Genomic DNA, 20,066 nt, shown 5'->3' on the forward strand with positions numbered 1-20,066 from the left:
ACTAATTATTTGTCAGCCCTCGTACCACGCCCAACATATCTCGTGGTATTAGCCGTCATCTACTGAGCAGACTTTGATATCAACAGAAACTCTCGGCGCGGAAATGAGTGAAACATCACGGCCGGGGACGCCGCCGGTCGGGCCTCAGCGGGAAGCTGGCACGGCGAGGACGGCCTTGCCCTCTCGACCCATGTCAGTAAAGAACCGCGAAACCACGCCGTCTGGTCCCATAAACTCGGCTCCATCTCCGGTGGAAAGCGACGGCCAGGGGCCTAAGCACGCCGACGAGTATGCTGTCTCATATGCAAGGGAAAGGGAAAATGTAGGCAACGATGACGACGCCTCGTCGACTGCCGGTAGCCCTAGGAGCACGTCAAGTGCACCTAAATCCAAAAAACTATTGGCAGCAAATGCTCCGGAACAAGGTGGGCAGGTTTGCAGGTAAGCTTCTGTCGTGGCTATTCAGTGCTGTTGCGTCGTGAATTTCATTGCTAACGCCTTTTGCAGCAACTGCAACACTACCCGTACTCCCCTTTGGCGGAGATCCCCCCAAGGTGCGACCATTTGCAACGCCTGTGGCTTATACTTGAAGGCCCGAAATGCTGCTCGGCCTACGAGCCTGAAAAAGCCGCCCAACCTGGTGCCCAGCACCGGCTCAGCCCAGCCGCCTGCGAAGCCAAGCTCCTCTCCCGCACCAAAGCTGCTGCCAAATGTCGCTGGCGCAACCTACGTAGCGGCCGATGCAACTCAGTCAGGCACCTGTCCTGGCGGCGGCCGCTGCAACGGGACCGGCGGCGCTGAGGGATGTAACGGATGCCCTGCATACAATAACCGCATGTCGAAGAGCGCCCAGCTCAATGTGATGCAGCGACAAGGCGGCTGCCATGGACGTGTTGAACCCAAGAACGAACCAGTTCCCATCGATATCAATGCCCTCCAGACGCAAGAACGGGATACCACTGTTATCATAGCATGTCAGAACTGTGCAACTACAATAACCCCCTTGTGGAGGAGAGACGAAAGTGGACATACAATCTGCAATGCTTGTGGTGAGTTTATACATGACACTGTTTTACTGTTTGAATATTGTTTTTCTAACTAGTAGGGGGGGTATCTAGGGCTGTATTACAAGCTGCATGGTGTTCATAGACCAGTCACTATGAAAAAGGCCACCATCAAAAGGCGGAAGCGGGTGATTCCTGCGGCACAGGATGAAGAAATGGACGAGGGCATGGAGGGACTGGAAACACAAAGCCAGGAGAGGACCCCAGAGAGGGGAACTATTAACGAAGACGGATCGGTAAATCTAGGCCTTCGACGTCGCCCCGGTCACCCTCTGACCATCGAGCCTCAACCGACCAGTCGAAATCCTTCGCCACTACCTTCTGCGTCTGCGTCTGATCTGGCAGTGTATCATCAACACAGCACCGCGTCACGCAGCATGCCACCATCTCTAAACGACGAGAATAAACTAGCGCCGCTAGCTTCGATGAATTCAACAATAGCCGACGAAAGACAATCCTCCCTATCGCCCGCCTCCTTCCTTTCACCCAACCGCAAACGATCGTTTTCATCTACCGAGGCAGACTCTGTCAAAGGTGCAGATGGTGGTCACGACAGCTCGAAGCGAATCTCTTCCATCAAATCCATCCTGAATCCATCGACAAATGCCGACGAAATATCAAATACTGGGCCTACCAGTGCGGATCGGGGAGATTATTCTCTGCCGCCCCTGAGGTCTCCCGCTAGTATATCGCCGAAACTCTCGGGCGGCGGTGGATTTACGCCTTTCAACGCGACGTCAAGGCCTCAGGATATCGATGCGGAGAGCGAACGAATCAAGGCAGAGCGCAGATTGTTACTGCGGCAAGAGGCTGAGCGGATGCGGGAGATGCTCGCTGCAAAAGAGCGAGAACTCATGGAGTTGGGAGAGTAAAATGAAGGGCGTTTGTGACGGCATGATTGCCAATGGTCAATGGGCTCCTACTCCTTGCGCAACTTTTTTTCTTGTTTCTTATTTTCTTTTCAAAACATAGCTACCCATTAAGGCGCAACGGGAAAGGAAATGGCTTATAGCGTCTTGGACGGACGGGACGGCGTATCCAGAGGGAGGATTTGCAGGTACGCCTACTTGGATTGGGAGAGGGGAGTTATTTTTACCTCTCGCGAGGCATGGGCCGGTGTTTGCGGCATGATTGATGCTTTCAACTTTGTCCGGACCAACCCGGGTTGTATCTTGTCTTGCTTGAGCATTGTACCATAAGATGTGTCACTATATATGCTCAGAAGTATTGTTTCTCCATATCGGATACATGAAAAGAAATGACTCGGCTATTGTACCTGGTTACCTTTTCTTTCCCCTTTCTTGTCCATCCATAAGTCTTGTTCACAACTCCGAGTTTATGGCTAATTGCACCATCTGCCTCCATGTAGAAACAGCGGTAAAGACAACTAACTCGCGGCACCTCGAGCGTCGTCACTCAAACAGCAACGTCAATAAATTGATTGATAATCACAACCTAGTCCAACCCCCTTGTTCTTCTGTCGCAACTAGTAGTTTTGTCGTCTGTCTTAGTGTAAAAGTCGATCGGCAAATTGCATCAAAAGTACGCCGAGCGAAAATGCCGTTGACTAGCTTCTAGCTCTTAAAAGCTGTCGACGGAAAGAAAGAAAGCGGGTCTGTGAATTGGCCAAGCTGGACAGTTAAATAGATGGTTCACTTGGTCTTTGAGGCATCTTGATATGCCTTTATTGCTTTCTGCCTCTATCCATCGTATTTTGCGGTTACTCTATTAATATGTATTTGTCAATTTCCTTTGTAAAGCCTAGCGGAAACTACACCGTAGCATCATCATGTCTACAGTGCGTATAACTTTTACAGGCCTGCTTGCTACAATCTGTTTTGAACGCCATTGCCACCCCATGGCGCTAAGCACAACGGCGAGCCCAGGAGCAGAGCCGAACTCTAGTAGCATGTCAGCGGTGGCGTTTGCCGCGGTCGAACTATTTCTTTTCGCCGGCTTTTATTACCGCGGACCGGATTTCTTTAATACATACGGGCATACTGTATCTATTAACTTGGCTCTTTTAGTGTGGATATACGGATACGGCTCTTGTAGAATATCAAGGCGGGAAATGTGGGGGTTTGGAATGGGCCCTCTTCTGAGGATATACGGAGTAGTCAGAAATAATTGCTCTTGTTTCGACTGAACTAAACAGTTGTTTTGCAGGTAGATGTACCAATTGTATCATGATTTCAGATATCTATTTCAATGTTTGTCTGGAAGTAGTAATAAGACGCTGTAACATTTCTGGATTCATGTCTGTGTCTTGTTCTTGTTAATGGGGTTATTGTAAGCTTGATCAAATTCAGCATCTGTCACACGCATTACACAAATGTCACAAGAGTATCAACTCTCTGATCGAAAAAGAACCATAAAAGCTTAAATACTAATCCTGTACGAGAATGAAAAGAGCGTGAGCTTTCATGCAGTCGAGTTTGGCGCATATTGTCTTATTCTCTCTCTTGACACCTTGGTGACACCGAGAATCTGTACACCTCAGCCAGAAGCACCGCACCATCTTCTCCCATTCGCCTTGAGAGTAAACTGGATTTTATCAAAATAAACAATGCCGTTGTAGAATTCTAGAATTCTTCGAATCGTAATCGAGAAATTCAAAACCAAACAGTTTACAACGGCCGATTGTTGCAACGGCAATGCATTTGTCCGTCTTACACCCGTTGCATCACCTTCAGGACCTTACCTACGAGTAGAATCGTTTTCCAGCAAGCATTGCTGTACCAAATCATAGTCGAGTTCTCTCAGAAAGATAATACGACATCGTCAAATCCATTGTTGCGTGCTGCCTTGTAAAATCTCCGTCTTACCTGTGGATGTCTCACTAGAGAGAAATCAAACAAACGCGACTAAATCCAGTTTACATACTGCCTTTCTTTTACTAAGTCGTAGGCCATGGAGGCCGAATTGTCCATTGTACGGATTTACCTTCATCTTCTCCTCTTCCTCTCTGGGTGGGCTCGGGATTTGAAATGGCACAAATCAAATGGCCCCTGGCCCCTGGACATGTTTTATACCTCCAGGTGGCCACATACTTACTCCTGCTTCACCGTCACACGAACTGTCATCAATACGCAGTATTGGTAATCTCAGTTCCGGCATGAGTCTGAAATTTCGGCCAACAAACCGCAGCGGAAATCGACTCTCCTGAGTCACCCTCATCCAATACACCCCAAATGGCGTCAACTCTCGCGATGGCTGTCACAAGACGCTGACCGAACAAGGAGGTGAGCAATAACGACCTCCTGCCTCGGAGCTGCTTGCGACTCAGAGCTTGGTTACATGTTGATCAAACCTCGCGCCTCGGCCTATCCCATACTGCGCTGTACATTCGAAAAGGGCGGAAATGCGGACAAGCTTCTGCCCCACCACGTGCCGTTAGACGCCCAAGACGCCATTTCATGCTGCTCGGCGTCAGCACCACGTTCGCGGTTAGTCTAGCAAGCCCCGAGGCCATTGGACAACACCATCAACTTGGGCGAGGCTTTTGCGGAAGTTTCTAGAGCCTTCGCCAGATGCCAGGCATCAGGATTAGAACACCCCCTCCCCCGGCGCACCGAATGTCCGCGCGGGGCGCTCAGGCGACGATAGGGCGAGCTAGTCCGGAGGTATAACGTTATTGTTATGCTACCTCCTTGTGGATGTTGTAGCTATGTCCATTCGGCATCGCTCCATCTTCATGTGCTCTGCGGCTAGCAGGGGGCCGGTTGCTGTGATAACTTGGGCGCCCAAGATACTAGCCATCTGCCTTATGGGCTCTAGTGTCCCCGGCGATTCTGATAATCAACTGCAAAAAGGTTTGTCATGCCACTTACGAAGCAGTCTATTGCATGAATTCCCTGAAGCAGATGGACTTATGAGCGATTGCTGGAGGACTCAATCCCAATGGCGGCGTCATCAGTCTGCGATGTGGTGTCCCATACGTGGCTCGTATCACCACACGTCCATTAACTTTTATCAGCATCAGATCAAGTCACCCATTCGCATAATTCCCTGCATCGGGTGCATCCCGGATAGATTCCCTGGGCGTTATGGCTGCACGACTTGCAATTCCAGACACAGCATGGGAGCCGCGCATCATGATACGACTTCACCTTAACGGCACATCGCATCTTGCGCATCCGCTTTGAAGCCCGAGAACTGGCGGAGTCAGCAATCCATGAATCGGCTGGGTGGGACGGGTCGTACGTCGGGGAACAAAGTATATGTAAAGGGCCGGTGTCTATAAACACGGAAGAAATTTTAGTATAACTGATAGACCCTTGATTACTCCGTCTGGTCCGTCATCAGAGATCCGTGATCTGTTGCCTTCTCCGCACTCTGCATAGCGCAACGGGCATCGTATTGATTCACACCCTTCTCGCGAGTAATCGAAGCGACGGAAGGGTAGGGGGGGTCCGAGCCATTGAGGCCGTCATCGGGCTATATCTTTATGTATCAGCGTGGGGAAGGATTTGCGCATCGACCGTCCAGATAGTGCTTGTACTGTGTGCAAGATCCGAGGCCAGAAACAGCTCTTTATCATTCATGCCATGGTTGGTGGTAGAAACAACCATAATGACACCTCCACACAGTACAGCCACACACGGTCGGATGGGCTGCCTTGTCTGTCAAACGAAGGGCGCACAATTGACAAGTTCATGTCGACCGCAACGCCGCCAATCCCTGCCTCGCATGCCCCGGCTCCGGCTGAGGCTTGCTCCACCAACCCAGACTCATGACTCTGCTCCCACTGGCTCCAGCGCTACGCCGCACCGCTTGTGGGAGCCACAAAGCCGTAGAGATGGGGCTCTCTGGTCCTCGTTACGGAGAGACCCTGCTGGGGATCGCGTGGGTAGGCAGATGAACAAAACTGGCAATGGTCCGCCTCGCCTCGAGCCACATTTCTCCTGTTATTGCAATCTCAACTGTGGTTTTCTTCATCAGGTCAACACTGAAATCTCATCTTCATCATTGTTTTCAATCTCACGATTCACAATTGTCCTTGGTTCTGACCATTAGTTACCCAAAGTCGGGGTTTTCCTCTCATTGGGATCGGATCCGAAAGGTGGGACGACATCTGGGGTCGGCTCGTCGTCTTCAGACCCTGCCGCGCGCCCTTTCCAAGTCATTCTGTGGCTTCTGGTTGGATGAAGTGACCACGCCTTTCCGCTTGCTCAAGACAATAGCACGGCGCGCCCTTTCACATAAACTACCAAGATGACCATCATTGATGAGCTGGACGAGTATGTCAACTGGGACAACGCTGGCCTAGGTGCTGACAGCGTCTACCCACCTGTGCCTAACATGTCGTCCACCGGGAACCCTGCCGAGGACGACATTGGTCTCGTACTCGAGAACGTCAATGAAGATGACTTCAGCTTCTGTGCCCTTCAGCACTTTGAACACAACAACTTCTCTCAGATCCCTGGAGTCGAGTCCCTCATCACCGAGTCATTGCTTTGGGAGACACCAGACAACCCCTGTGCCCACTGCGTCTTGGGCGGATACGCATGCAAAAAAATCAGAGAGGGTCTTCACAAGGGCTACTGCACCAGCTGTGTTGCCCTTGGACTTGAATGCAGCTTCGGGGGAGTTGTCCCTGATAGCTTGAACCCAGAGTCCACCAGGCTCTCCTGGTCATCCACTGATATGCCCGTCAACACCATTCCCCAGGAAGACCTCCTCAACCTCCAGCCGGTAAAGGCACAGGGCACATCGTCCTTCTTGGACATGATGAATCCGCAGACAGCCGGTTCAGTTGATGATGGCGTTGCTGGTGCCAAGTCTGGAACACCACCCAAGATTGGTGCCAGATTCTCTCGAGAGTCAGTCCGGATTCTGAAAAACTGGCTGTCAACTCATAACAGACACCCTTATCCTAGTGATGAGGAAAAAGAGATGCTTCAGCGCCAGACCGGCCTCAACAAGACCCAAATCACCAATTGGTTGGCAAACGCCCGGCGCCGCGGCAAGGCTCAGCCTCCTAGGTCAACCTCTCCTCACGTTGGCAATCTGTCTGCCTCGATCGATATCCCACGCAGACGGGGAACACCTGCTCTCGAAGCCATGAACCCGTTGCAGCGTTGGGAGCACTCTCCTCCTGAACACGAACCGGCTTCCGTCACCGCCATTGCTAGGGCCGTTACTGCTTCATCGTCATCTGGAGTATCTTCCGGCCTCAACAGTCCTTATAGCTTCAACTACACAGACGACGGCTCAAGCAGGTCTCTCTGCAACCAGTCTTCTGCCAGCAGTGTGGGAACATCCCACTCCAGTGGTGGCTCTCTTCAATCTGCATTCTCTCATGGTTCGCAAAAGTCATGGGGCTCCTTCGGCTCGGCTGCCTTCAGCGCCAAGGGAAGGCGGCGAAGGAGGCGAAGGGCCGCGCCCGGCAAGGAGGGAGGCTCAACCAGCCTCTCTATTCCGCTCAAGACTTTCCAGTGTACTTTCTGTACGGAAACCTTCAGAACCAAGCACGACTGGCAGCGCCACGAGAAATCTCTTCACCTGTCGCTGGAGAGATGGGTGTGTGCGCCGGATGGTCCTCGGGCCGTCAACCCAGAAAACGGGAAGCTGTGCTGCGTATTCTGTGGCGAGTTGAACCCAGATGATGCCCACGTGGAGAGTCACAACCACTCGGCGTGTCAGGAGCGATCTCTGGAAGAGAGGACGTTCTACCGAAAAGACCACTTGAACCAGCACCTTAGGTTGGTTCACAATGTCAAATTCATGGAGTGGGCAATGAAGCTTTGGAGAGTGGCGACGCCCGAGATTCGGTCGAGGTGTGGTTTCTGCGGCATTGTGATGGATACTTGGACTATTCGAGTTGACCACCTTGCGGAGCATTTCAAGACTGGTTACTCCATGGCGGACTGGAAGGGTGACTGGGGTTTTGAAGTACCTGTGCTGGACATGGTCGAGAACTCGATCCCTCCATGTATGAGACCATTGCAGTATCCCGTAGATCAGCTCAAGGCGTCTAACTTTTGAAATATAGATTTGATTCATCATGAGCGAAAGTCTCCTCTGCCGTACAATGCTGGCTCGTCCCCGCCCGAATCGCCCAGAAATGCCTATGAGTTGATCAAACTGGAACTGGCCTACTTTGGCAGCAACTTTTGGGATCAACACGGCCGCGCACCAAGCGACGAAGACATGCTGCTGGAAGGATGTCGTATCATTTTCGCCTCCGAGTTGCTATCTTTGCAAGGAATCGCGACGCAAGTCTCGTGGCTTCGTGACATTATCATGAGCCACGACATGATTGTCAAAACAGCTAGGTTTGGTCCTCTCCGTGGCGCCGCTGAAAACAGGCTTCAATCTCTCAAGATTAACGGCAAGGACAATCTTTTCGAGGAGTGCCCCATGGAAAGGCAGCTGCATGAATACGTCAAGGCCAAGCAACTACTGGGCCTAACAACCATGGATGACGAGCTTCAGGAGGAAGCACGTAAGATCGTGGGACGAGTCGAAGAAGTGTGCACTCACCCTTCGGAGGCGGTTGCTAACTGGTTGTTGCGACTGATCACGTCGTCGACGAAGTGGCTCGCAGCTTTCCGTCGGCGTGCGCATCTGCCTCGAAGCGAAGACGTCCAGCACAAATCGATCCGGTCGACAGATCCAAACTCGATCGACTCCACAATCCACAACTACTCCCGGCTGGAGTCTGAGCTGGTTGCATTCCTCAAGGAGCAGCGTGCCATTGGTAGAGAGCCCACAGACGAAGAGCTGCAGCGAAAGGCTCGTATCACCATTTACGAGTTCGACGACGGCTGGAACCAGACTGTGGCGGACAACCATGAATGGCTCGCGGCTTTCAGGCAACGCAATGCTCCTGACCAATCAACCCTTTCAGGCTCCTCCAAGGGTACCTCACCGATTGCCAGCAAAGTAGCTGATAAAATGTCCATTTCTCTCTCCACTGCTGCGCCAAACCCCTTTTCTGAGTTCCAGGCCAGGCTCGATGAGAACGGTAATCACTTGAGGTCGTTCCAGTACTTCCTCAACGATGCCAACTGCTACCGAAGGCTGGAGAAGGAGCTCAAGCGATGGGTGACCTCGACCATGTCAAAGAACAACCCAAACCGCCATGTGCCAACAGATGAAGAGCTGCAGTACCAAGCTCGATGGATCTTGTATGATGAGTAAGTTCTGATGCGCACAACCTCGAGATGAATCATGCTGATGAAATTGTGTTTTAATAGTGACGATCCCTGGAACTATACCGCCGCCGATAACGCAGAATGGCTTCACAGATTCAAGAGAGACATTGGAATCATCAATGACTCTGGCCCGGGTCTCCCACCAGGCTATGCCTGGGCGTTGGAGCAAGGCGGCACGGGCTTTGCACCACCATATGCCATTCGCAAGGACCATGATATGGTCAATAACGATGTCGAAGTAGCCATGCGAACCGGTGCCAAGCCTTTCACAGCTGGACACTCAGCAGTCAACAGTTACTTGGAGGAGTTGACATCATCCCCCAATCAGAAACCGGCCGTCATTTTCTGCTCTCGTGAGCTGGAATGGGGCCTGCAGCAGTATGCAAAGGCATACTTTATGGACAAGGGGGTGTTGCCTTCAGACACAGGACTAAAAGCCAAGGGACGGGAGATCCTCAAGGCCACCCACACCGCCGCTGATGATCCCATCCTTTTGGAAAAGTTCAAGGCGTGGCTGCACACGAAGCTGCCCGTATTGGCTTCAGGAGAGCCCATCCAGCAGGAGCCCGAGGGTGTAAACAGCTTCCCATCCGCTGTGCCGACCAATATGGACATCAATCTCTCTGATGCAGAGCTTGGTGATATGCTCAAAGATATGGATTTCGACTTTGGATTGGGATCCATGGAAGGAATCGAGCACGACGGGGGAGTGAGTCTGTAGAGGGCGTGACTAAGAGAGTCCGGGCCTCAGTATACGAAGACGGCGAGAGATTGACACTGTTTCCTTGGTCGTTTTCCCATATACCATTGTTGCATAAATGTATACATGAAAGATGAGCATTGATAGTCGCATTTTTTGCATAACGGAAAGGATGTTTTGGGTATGTTTTTTTTGGGAACAATAAAGATCAATCTCAACTTGGACGCATAATGAAAATATGCATGATATAGCATGAAAAGCAAAAGGGGGGTAGAGCGGTAAATAGCAAATTGGCAAGCAAACGATTGAAATTGAAATCCTCTAAAAAGAATTGTGACTGGCGAAAAAAACTTGAAAAAGTTGAAGATGCAGACATCCGAGATGCCGCTGACGATGATAATTCACGTGTCCAGGAGGTGAGGCATAGAGGTAGGTGCGATTCTGCGGTGATGGTGCAATACAGGCATCTTCAAGTAAAGGAAAGAGGTAGGATACCGCATTACTTACCTAATCTCTGCTACTGCTGTACCTGAGATACGGGTGATTTGTGATTATCGCTTTGGTGTTTAATTTAACCACATCAAAGCCATATGAACCAAACAACACTCATTGCCCTAGCTTTATGCAGGTAAGCGGCAGGATGATAAGCCATGGATGTCCAATGTTACAGCGAGCTGCAATTGGATGGATCCATGGGTGTTATAGTGCACGCTGAGGTACCATGTAGCCTGGCAACAAGGCTGCATCATGCTAACGATGGCACGCAATTCCCCGCTGAATGAGCCTCGCGTTCTTTATTCGACGTCTTCCTGCTCCACGCCTCAAGTTCCTTTTTTCCTCTGTGCGTTGCCACTTTCTCTTCTCTATACTGGTCTACGTTTCCTCTTGGACTGCCCAAGTGAACGGAGCAGTGTTGGAGTTCTGAGTTCCTTCGGACGTAGAGCCCCGTCGGAAATGGCGCCTCACAGGGGCGTCAGTCTCACCCAGATCTACCCTTCACCTGGCGCCGACGCCGAGACAGACATCGATATTATTGCAATCCATGGCCTGGACACGAAATCATCGGAAACGTGGGTTTGGAAGTCAAAACCCCCCCGTGAGGATGTCAACTGGCTGGCATCCCCGCAGATGCTTCCAGGGAGAATAGGACGTGCTCGGATCTTCACGTGTGACTGGCCAGCCCACCTCTTTGAACAGCCGGATTTGATCCAGAAGACAGTCAAGGTGTTTGCTCGGCTCTTGCTCGCCGGTATCAAAAGACGTCCTTTGCCAAGGGCCAAGCACAAAAGGAAAAAAGATCGTCCAATCATCTTTATTGCATCATGTCTAGGGGGTCTCGTTCTAATAAAGGCTCTCGTGATCGCTGACCATCCTCCAAGCGAATATACTGCTATTAGACAATCAACCCGCGGGATTATCTTCCTGGCCACGCCCTTCCGGGGTACTTCGTTTCAGGATGTAGCAAACTGGGCGGAGCCTGGTCTGAGGACCTGGGCTTTCATTCGAGGTCAAAAAGTGAGCAACCTTCTCGACTCGGTCAAGGGATCGACTTTCGATCTCGAGGAACTTGTGCGCAGCTTCACTCAGCTGTGTCAAGACAAAGATTATCCTTGCCAAGTGATTACTTTTTACGAAACCGGCATGACAAGTCTGCACCGTAAATTCCCTCTGAGCTGGTTGATTCCGTCTCCTCTGATGAACCAGTTTTGCCAGCCAAAGCCGGTAAGTAGAATATACTCCTCGACGCTTTGGTCCTTTTATACTGTGTTCAGGGCAAATGGATAGTAGGTTAACGGCCGTTAGCTCGTTGATAGCTCTTCGGCAACTCTGGATATTGTCCCACACCCGCTGCCACTCGATCGAAGTCATGTAATGATGAACAAGTTCGAGGACCCTGAAGATCCGGATTACAAATGCGTTGCAGCGAAAATTGAAGAAATTCTCCAGAATATTCGTGCAAATTCCTTGCTCGATGACGCTGATGCCTGGATACGGAACAAGCATTATACTGCAGACAAGCTCAAGATCGAACGTCTCTCGGGTGACTTGTTGTCCATGGATCAATGCTACATCAATCTCGTCGTTGTGGAACAGCGTGACCAGGATGCAAGACGCTCAAAGGGGGGCTACGGAACAACCTCCCCATTTTCGCTCTTCAATCGACAAAAGGTTGAGACACCAGAAAAAGCGATCCAGGTTAAATTGGAAACAATCTTCAATCAACGCAGAGGACGCGACGGTAATCTAATACAACCAAGAAGAATCATGATTCGAGGACGCGCAGGAGTCGGCAAGACCACTTTATGCAAGAAGATTATCCATGAATTTACTAGAGGCACCTGGAGCGAATGGAACAACTTATTTGACCGCGTCCTTTGGGTACCTCTACGAAATCTAAAGCTCAAAGAACGACGTGAAATAGCCGGATACAACTTTGAACAGCTCTTCGCTCATGAATATTTTTCTCTGTCGTCTGAGAAAGCAGAGTTTGCTAGAGAATTGTTTTTGGCCTACGAATTGGAGTTGGAGACGAAGAGCAGCAGGACTTTATTTCTTCTTGATGGCTTAGATGAAGTATCCCAAGACATTGGCGAAGGTAGCATGTCTGACTTCCTTAACGAGCTTTTAAAACAGCCAAACATCATAGTCACTTCTCGGCCATCCGGCAAGATGCTACTTGGCATGGATCTCGAATTAGAAACAATCGGATTCTACCCAGATCAAGTGAAGGACTACATCGAAAAAGTCTTTACTGATCCAAAAACGATCGAGATTGATATGGGAACAGTCAACAAAGTTTGGACCTTTCTTCAAAACCATTGGCTAATTCAGGGCCTTGTGCGTATCCCCATTCAACTGGATGCGCTTTGCTATTCCTGGAAGGACATTCGCAGCGACATGCCGGCGACCATGTCTGCGCTTTACCAAACTATAGAACTTAGCCTGTGGAAGAAGGACGTTTTGCGACTAAAGAAAACACATGGCGAGAATCCAGTAACGGCAGGCCATATCCAAGCTGCCAGTCGCCGAAAGATCGAAGAATTCGTCCAAGATGAGATACTTTTCCTTGAGAGCCTTGCGTTTACTGGACTACATGATGATGTCATAGAGTTTGAACAGAACCATTTGAACCGTATATCTGACTCCATCCGGAATTTCTTGCCAGACAAGACCGTTCCGTGTCTTTCCTTTCTGCGAACCTCAAACCCTTCATCAGAAGACCGCAACCGAAGCTATCACTTTATACACCTCACTTTTCAGGAGTACTTCGCAGCACGGTACTTTGTACGGCAATGGGTTGCCGGAGCACCGCTTAATTGTATACAACTCAGCAGTGGGAAGATTGACAAGTCTGAACCTGTCAAATTCTTTCAGAGGCACAAATACACAGCGCGCTACGACATCTTGTGGCGCTTTGTTGCCGGATTACTTGACACCAAAAGGGAAGAAGACGACGGGAAAATCGCCGAGTTTTTTCAGAAAATCGAGGAGGAACCACTCGATTTTTTAGGTCCTACGCATCAACGGCTAGTCATGCATTGCTTGAGCGAAGTATTGAGTGATTTTCCAGTTCGAGTCCACTTGGAACGGCATCTGGCCAAGTGGATAGTGTTTGAAGGTGAATTCACACAAAGTGAGATTCTTCACTTAGCAAGTGAGATGGAGCTTCCTGAGCAGTCATTGAGCGCTGCCTTTCGCGAAGGGTCCCATGATGTGAAAGCAAGCATTCTTCAATCGCTAAAGAAACGACCTACGTTTCCGGTGAGCATTACTAAAGAGGTAGTCTCTTGGCTAGAGCACGACAAAGGGTTTTCCCGAATTGCTACCATCACGGCCTTAAAGCAGTTGTCTTTGCCTGCCGAGATCCTTGACTTTGTAGCAACACGTCTAAAGGATAAGACGGGGTATGTCCGAAAGGCTGCTGCTGTAGTCCTGGGCAAGCAAGCGAACTTACCTAACGAAATCCTGGAGGGTTTAGCAGCGCAGCTTAAGGATGAGGATGAGGCTGCCCGATTGGCTGCTGTTGAAGCCTTAGGCCGGCAAAGCTTGCCTAACGAGATCCTGATGGATTTGGTAACGCAGTTTGAGGATAAGGACAGGTTCATTCGACAGGCTACCGCTACAGCCTTGAGTCAGAAAACCTTGCCGAACGAGATCCTGAAGAACATGACGGCGGGACTCAAGGATAAGGACGCGTCTGTCCGACGGGCTGCTGCTGAAGCCATAGGCCGGCAAAGATTGCCTAGCGAGATCCTGAAAGACGTAATCGCGGGACTTAAGGATCAGGACTGGCTTATCCGAATGGCTGCTATTGAAATCTTGGGCCGGCAGGCGAAATTACCAAACGTGATCCTGAAGATCCTAACCGCGGGACTCAAGGGCAAGAACGGGTCTTTTCAATGGGCTGCCATTGGAGCCTTACGTCAACAAGCCTTACCTGACGAGATCCTGAAAGACATGGTCGCGGGACTTAAGGATATGCCCGAGCCTATCCGACAGGCTGCTCTTGAGGTCTTTGGCCGGCGAGCGAACTTACCTAAAGGGATTCTAAAAGGCGTCGCAGCATGGCTTGAAGACAAGGATAGATTCGTCCGAAGGGCTGCTCTCCAGTCCTTATGCCAGCAAGCAGCTTTACCAGAGGAAATCTTCAAGGCTGTAGTAGTGCGGCTTGATGACGAGGAGAAGTCTATCCGAGAAGCTACTGTCCGGTCCTTGGGCCGGCAAGTAGCCTTATCTAATGAAGTTCTAAAAGCCATGGCGGTACGGCTTGAAGATGAGAGTGAATCCGTCCGAGAGGCTACTGTCCAAACCTTGGGTCAGCAAACAGCCTTGCCTGACGAAATCATAAAAGCTATAGCAGCACGGCTTGAAGACGACGATGAATTTGTCCGAGCGGCCACTGTCCAGTTCTTAAGCCAGCAAGCAACTTTACCTGACGAAATCTTGGTTGCTATAGCGGCGCGGCTCAAGGACGAGATTAAGTCGGTCCGACGTGCAGCTGTGTTTGCAATACGAAGGCATAGGGAATTTTATTGCACTCGCCTCACAGCCTCTGACGCTGCCTCCCTCTATGATGTTTTGTTTCTGCTTAGCTTTCAGGAACAATTGAGTTGGTATGTTGACGATGAATACGTCTATATCAATTTCCCAGAAGGCATTATGAAATGTACTCGTCATGAAGACCGTGGACTCTGGGGGTTTACTAAAAGCAAGCTGAGACGATGATGAAAGTGTATATACAGTTTACCATGATACACCTTGATGTTGATTCTCTACCTAGAAAGACAGAGAGTGAAAGAATAGCCATCATAATCATCACTGACATAACATTATAGAAGCACGTCAATGTCCACATAGAGTTTCCATTACACCCCCGTTTGGCCGAAATTATACATCAGCCCACGTGTGACGGCATCCGCCACATTTGGCGATTGTGATGAAAGTTGTCATGTCATGCCACCAACCTGAACTATCGTACCAGGTACCTGCTGCTAGCGATGTAATGGAACTGTTACCTTGTTACTAATGTAATTTACAGATTGCTTTTCCCGCGGGGGAGGAAGATGTTGGAGAAATTGCCGATACGAGATCTAATGCAAGGTACAGGTTACAGGGACAGATGCTCTTCATTTCGGGCTTGAAGCAGCTCACCGGTCCCGAGCTCAGCTGTTGTATGTACCGTTATTGAGGTGACACATGATAAAACACTGAAATCTCTGTGTATCAATAGCTGGGATGTTCCCCCCAGCTTTTACCTCGACTAGTTTGACTCGGTACGACCCAGTAATTTACCAGCAGCCCGCCACAGCATCGTCGGGCGCTAGGCCAGTGTCTGAGACATTGAAAGCTCATGCCGCTTGCAGGCTAATTAATTCGCAGGGATGCGGTGCTGTCATGTCATCCCGTCAAAATAAACCCACTCGCTACCCAGTAGCTAGCTGAGGCATGGAGTCTGGACTTTGGGGGGAGCTGTCTGTGCTTGTACCCGTCCGTACATTTTGACAGCTTCTACCGTACCAATAACATCTACAACCTCCAACCTCCATACCTACCTATCAATCAATCGCATCTCCCCTTGGCGCCGTCTGATTGCTCTTCTAATTGATCGGCCCTGCGCAATCAAGCGTACAATCAATATTCCGCGCCTCACCGTCTACATCAAGGCATTTCATGTTCCACCAGCCCACCTAAAAGACACTCCGTCGCATCAATAAACAGGCTGCAGACACGTGCCACAAGCTGGGCAATTGGTGTGCCACTCCCTCCAGCCTTCAAAGTTCCAGAGTCTCGATCCTCCCAGCTGCAACTCCCAGAGAGGCCTCACCCTCCTCTGCCGCCGTTCTGGGTCTTTTTTTGCTCGCAGAAGGTGGGAGAGAGTCATTACAAATTGCCAGAAACAAAACAACAGAGGACGAAGAGAAAGACAGCAACTCGGGGGGACAGTAATCGGTGACTCTGCTTGTCTAGTGGCTCATGACGCCAGAGGCATGCATTGCCCTACCTAGGTATAAACACATACTCTCTCTCTCAACTTCAAACAATGCGCGCGATTCAGATGGGACATGTGAGATCCTGATGAATTTCAACCCTTGACGATTTTAATTTTCCCTCTCTCCTCCCTATCCTGTTATTCTCGACTCTCGACTCTCTCTCTTCACAGTATAGAGAGCATCATCACTCACCCTCATCATGCCAACCTACTTATGCCACGGTTTTCGATGGACGCGCAGGCTCATCCGCATCTGGGTCATCATGCAGGATCTGGAGGATGCCGCGCCAGATTGGATCACGGGTCGCACCACCTCGGCCGTCATCCTCGACCGCTTCGCCACCAAATTCGACTACTTGCCTCAACGCCCACCGTCGCAGCAGCAGCCGGAGCAGAATTCAGAGCACCAGCAGGAAGAAGCAAAGCAAGAGGAGAAGAAGATTCCCCATCAGGACGATGATATGACCGTGCCTCCATCGCGTGTTCCCGACGCCGAGGACAGTGTGCTAGTCAACCAATCATCTCCGGTGAAGCTGCTGGAAGAGTATGACCCGGAGGAAACAAAACTCTCGACGCGACCGTATGCCTATGTCGCAGACCACGTCATTCGCATAGATTTGACCGCCAACGTATTGGAGGAAATTGCCAAATACGAGGCTCTCGTCAAGGAGAGGGATGAGGGCAACTGGTTTGAAAGGTTCCGCGATGAGCTGCAATTGGGGATGCACGAGCCGCCGCCTATTGAGTGGTACATCGTCGTCAACGGAGACGAGGAGCGCGGCGTGCCTCAGGACGATGACGAGGACAGCTTTGACAGCGAAATGAGAGACATTGAAGAATTGAATTTGGGCGAGGAGGGAAGCGAAGCCAAGCGTGAGCAGCAGACAGCCGGTTCCTCACAACGACGAAGCACCAACAGCCGGCCTATTGACCAGCAGCATTCACTACGGCACAAGATCTCGAGGGCGGGCCTGCGACGTTTGTTTAGTAAAAAAGAAGCTCCCGAGTAATGGACAAGTCATTCAAAGTTATCATAATTACTACCTAATGGATTTGAGCGGGTGGATCAAGGCGCTACATGGGAGGAAGCTTGGGAATGTGCTTGGGAGAAAGCTTAGAGGGTTCGGTGGGTTACATGTGTACGATATCCCGCAGGCGGATTGGCGAGTGTAATGCACAAGGGTATAGCAAAGGGAATCCATGATTGGTTCAATACTGATTCAATCCAATGCGATTGTTGAGGTACCTATTGATTCGTTATGCTGTGAGAGGGCGAAACCCAAGACGCATATTGATGAGATGCAGCAGCGCCTTGGCATGTAGGGACTGGTGCACAATAATATGACGCAAAGAGGTATAAAAAGTATCAACATAAAACAAAAATAGCAAAAAAAGTAAAAGGAAACATATAGTAACGTTATTTCGTCTTCTTCAACAGAAAACACCCGTTTTTACTCGAGATCGTGTAAGTCGCCCAGGTCAGCATATGACGTCGTCACCTGTCACGTGTAGCTCGGTAGGGATAGGAGTTGCAGCTATCGCGCATTCTAACAGGGGGGGACGGGAACAATTTTATAGAAGAGCTGCTTTGCTATCCCTCGTAATCTCCCCTCCCCAGCACCCCCCCGGGCCGCCCATTCATTCCCGCTGGGAGAGAATACGGAGCACTGAGAGGGAGAGGCGAGTCTGTCTGTGCTCGTTTCGGAGGACGAATCGCAAATCAAACCCGCATGGCGACCATCCTCGACCGCCGCCGCGCAAACCAGTATAAGCCGTCCCTTGTCTTGTCGTGCAACTTGCCTGCCTGCCAATGGCCTACCACGTCCCCCGCGATGAGTCCCCGTCCTTTGCCCAGACGGGGGAGGAATTCCACCTCGACAGCGACGGGTACGACGAAGACGAAGACGACGATTTGCGGTCCCAGGTCGGCGGCGGCTCGGAGACGTACGAGATGGTGAGCAGCAGCGGGAAGAGGCGACAGGACCAGTACAAGATCGGGGGAGGGCACAGCAGCGAGCGGCTCATGGAGGGTGATTACGTCGACGCCGGACCTGCGACGATGGGGGGCGGAGGCAGAGGCCGTGGCCTGAGCGTCAGCTCCGTGGAGAGCTTCCAGCTGTACACGCCGGACGAGGACAAGGCCGTGAGGCGCAAGTTTGACCGCAAGCTGGTGCTGTTCGTGGCGCTGCTGTACATGCTGAGCTTTCTCGACCGATCCAGTACGTCGCAATGCAATGATGTGATACAATGAATCGTCTTCTATGGGAAAGGCTGGACTTGACTAACACACCATCTCCCTAGATATCGGCAACGCGCGCATCGCCGGCATGGACGAAGACTTGCAGTCCAGCCCTCCTCGCGAAGACTGGTACGAGTGGGCGCTCACGTCCTTTTACATTGCCTACATTGCCTTTGAATGGATGTCCCTCCTCTGGAAGCTCGTCCCGGCGCACATCTACGTCTCCGTCCTCGTCTTGACCTGGGGAGTCACAGCATCGTTGCAAGCCATTGCCGTGTCATATCCGATGCTCATCACACTGCGTGTCTTGCTCGGCATAGGAGAGGCAGGCTTCACAGGCGTCCCGTTTTACCTGAGCTTCTTTTACAAGAGGCACGAATTGGCCTTTCGCACTGCCATCTTCATCTCAGCCGCCCCCCTTGCGACAAGCTTCGCATCAACCCTTGCGTGGATCATCGTCAAGGTTGGCCAGCTCAGTCCCATTGCGCCCTGGCGCCTCCTCTTCCTCATCGAGGGCTTCCCCTCGGTCATCGTCTCCGTCATCGCATGGGGCGTCATCCCCGACTCTCCCCAGACGGCTCACTACCTCACCAAGCGGGAGAAAAAGGTCGCCCGCCTTCGTCTCCGTCGCGAAACCTCCTCGCCATCAAAGACCAACAAGAAGTCCCCCCTCAGGGCCCGTGAGATCCTCTCCGTTCTCCGCGACCCTGTCGCATGGATCACGCCCGCCATGTTCTTCCTCACCAACATGGCCTACTCCTCCCTCCCCGTCTTCCTCCCAAAGATCCTCACCGAGATGGGTCACGACAGCCTTACCGCCCAAGCTCTGAGCGCGCCCCCTTACCTCCTCGCCTTCTTCACCGTCCTCTTCACTGCTCACATGTCCGATCGCCTCGCCGCCCGGACCGCCCCCATCGTCTTCCACGCTCTCTCCTCGGCATTCGGCTACGCCATCCTCGCCCTCTCCCACCCCCTCCGCATCCCCCCCTTCGTCCGCTACCTCGCCGTCTACCCCGCCGCCATCGGCTTCTTCAACGTCGTCACCCTCGTCATCGCCTGGAACATCAACAACCAGGCCAGCCAGAGCCGTCAGGGCGGCGGCTTCGCCCTCATGCAGCTCATCGGCCAATGCGGGCCCCTCATCGGCACGCGCCTCTATCCCGACCGTGAGGCGCCGTACTACACGCGCGGCATGTGGACCTGCGCATCCGCCATGCTTTCCGTGGCTTTCTTGGCCGTCATATTGCGCTTCTACCTGAAGCGGCAGAACCTTAAAATGGACAAGGCCGAAAAGGAGAGGCAAGCAGACAGCACGACCGTCGAAGAAGACGGCTTGGTTGTTCCCGGGAAGAAAAGGAGACACGCAGACAAGTTCCGATACATGCTGTGAAAAAAAAAAGAGACGAAGCAATCA

At 51.3% G+C, this 20,066-nt stretch overlaps 5 protein-coding genes across 5 annotated transcripts; all 5 read left to right on the plus strand.

Moving 5' to 3' along the window:
• Positions 1-103: 103 nt before the first annotated feature.
• On the plus strand, positions 104-1,936 carry Triagg1_10388 (transcriptional regulator family: GATA type zinc finger; the record flags this gene model as incomplete). Its single annotated transcript, XM_062894454.1, has 3 exons — positions 104-441; positions 508-1,049; positions 1,119-1,936. 3 exons carry the CDS (start codon positions 104-106, stop codon positions 1,934-1,936), a joined length of 1,698 nt encoding a protein of 565 aa, XP_062750662.1.
• A 4,342-nt stretch (positions 1,937-6,278) lies between these two features.
• Triagg1_10389 (transcriptional regulator family: Homeodomain) lies at positions 6,279-9,944 on the plus strand (the record flags this gene model as incomplete). The annotated part of the gene is made up of 3 exons (XM_062894455.1): positions 6,279-7,998; positions 8,059-9,205; positions 9,266-9,944. The coding sequence occupies 3 exons, from the start codon at positions 6,279-6,281 to the stop codon at positions 9,942-9,944; spliced, it is 3,546 nt and encodes a 1,181-aa protein (XP_062750663.1).
• A 933-nt stretch (positions 9,945-10,877) lies between these two features.
• On the plus strand, positions 10,878-15,149 carry Triagg1_10390 (uncharacterized protein; the record flags this gene model as incomplete). Its single annotated transcript, XM_062894456.1, has 2 exons — positions 10,878-11,645; positions 11,727-15,149. The coding sequence occupies 2 exons, from the start codon at positions 10,878-10,880 to the stop codon at positions 15,147-15,149; spliced, it is 4,191 nt and encodes a 1,396-aa protein (XP_062750664.1).
• Positions 15,150-16,613: 1,464 nt separating this feature from the next.
• Positions 16,614-17,423, plus strand: Triagg1_10391 (uncharacterized protein; the record flags this gene model as incomplete). Its single annotated transcript, XM_062894457.1, has 1 exon — positions 16,614-17,423. The coding sequence occupies one exon, from the start codon at positions 16,614-16,616 to the stop codon at positions 17,421-17,423; it is 810 nt and encodes a 269-aa protein (XP_062750665.1).
• An 800-nt stretch (positions 17,424-18,223) lies between these two features.
• On the plus strand, positions 18,224-20,042 carry Triagg1_10392 (uncharacterized protein; the record flags this gene model as incomplete). Its single annotated transcript, XM_062894458.1, has 2 exons — positions 18,224-18,632; positions 18,715-20,042. The coding sequence occupies 2 exons, from the start codon at positions 18,224-18,226 to the stop codon at positions 20,040-20,042; spliced, it is 1,737 nt and encodes a 578-aa protein (XP_062750666.1).
• Positions 20,043-20,066: the final 24 nt, after the last annotated feature.

Source organism: Trichoderma aggressivum, assembly GCF_033847375.1.
Source record: "Trichoderma aggressivum f. europaeum strain CBS 100526 chromosome Unknown scaffold_072, whole genome shotgun sequence".
Taxonomy (NCBI): Eukaryota; Fungi; Ascomycota; class Sordariomycetes; order Hypocreales; family Hypocreaceae; genus Trichoderma; species Trichoderma aggressivum.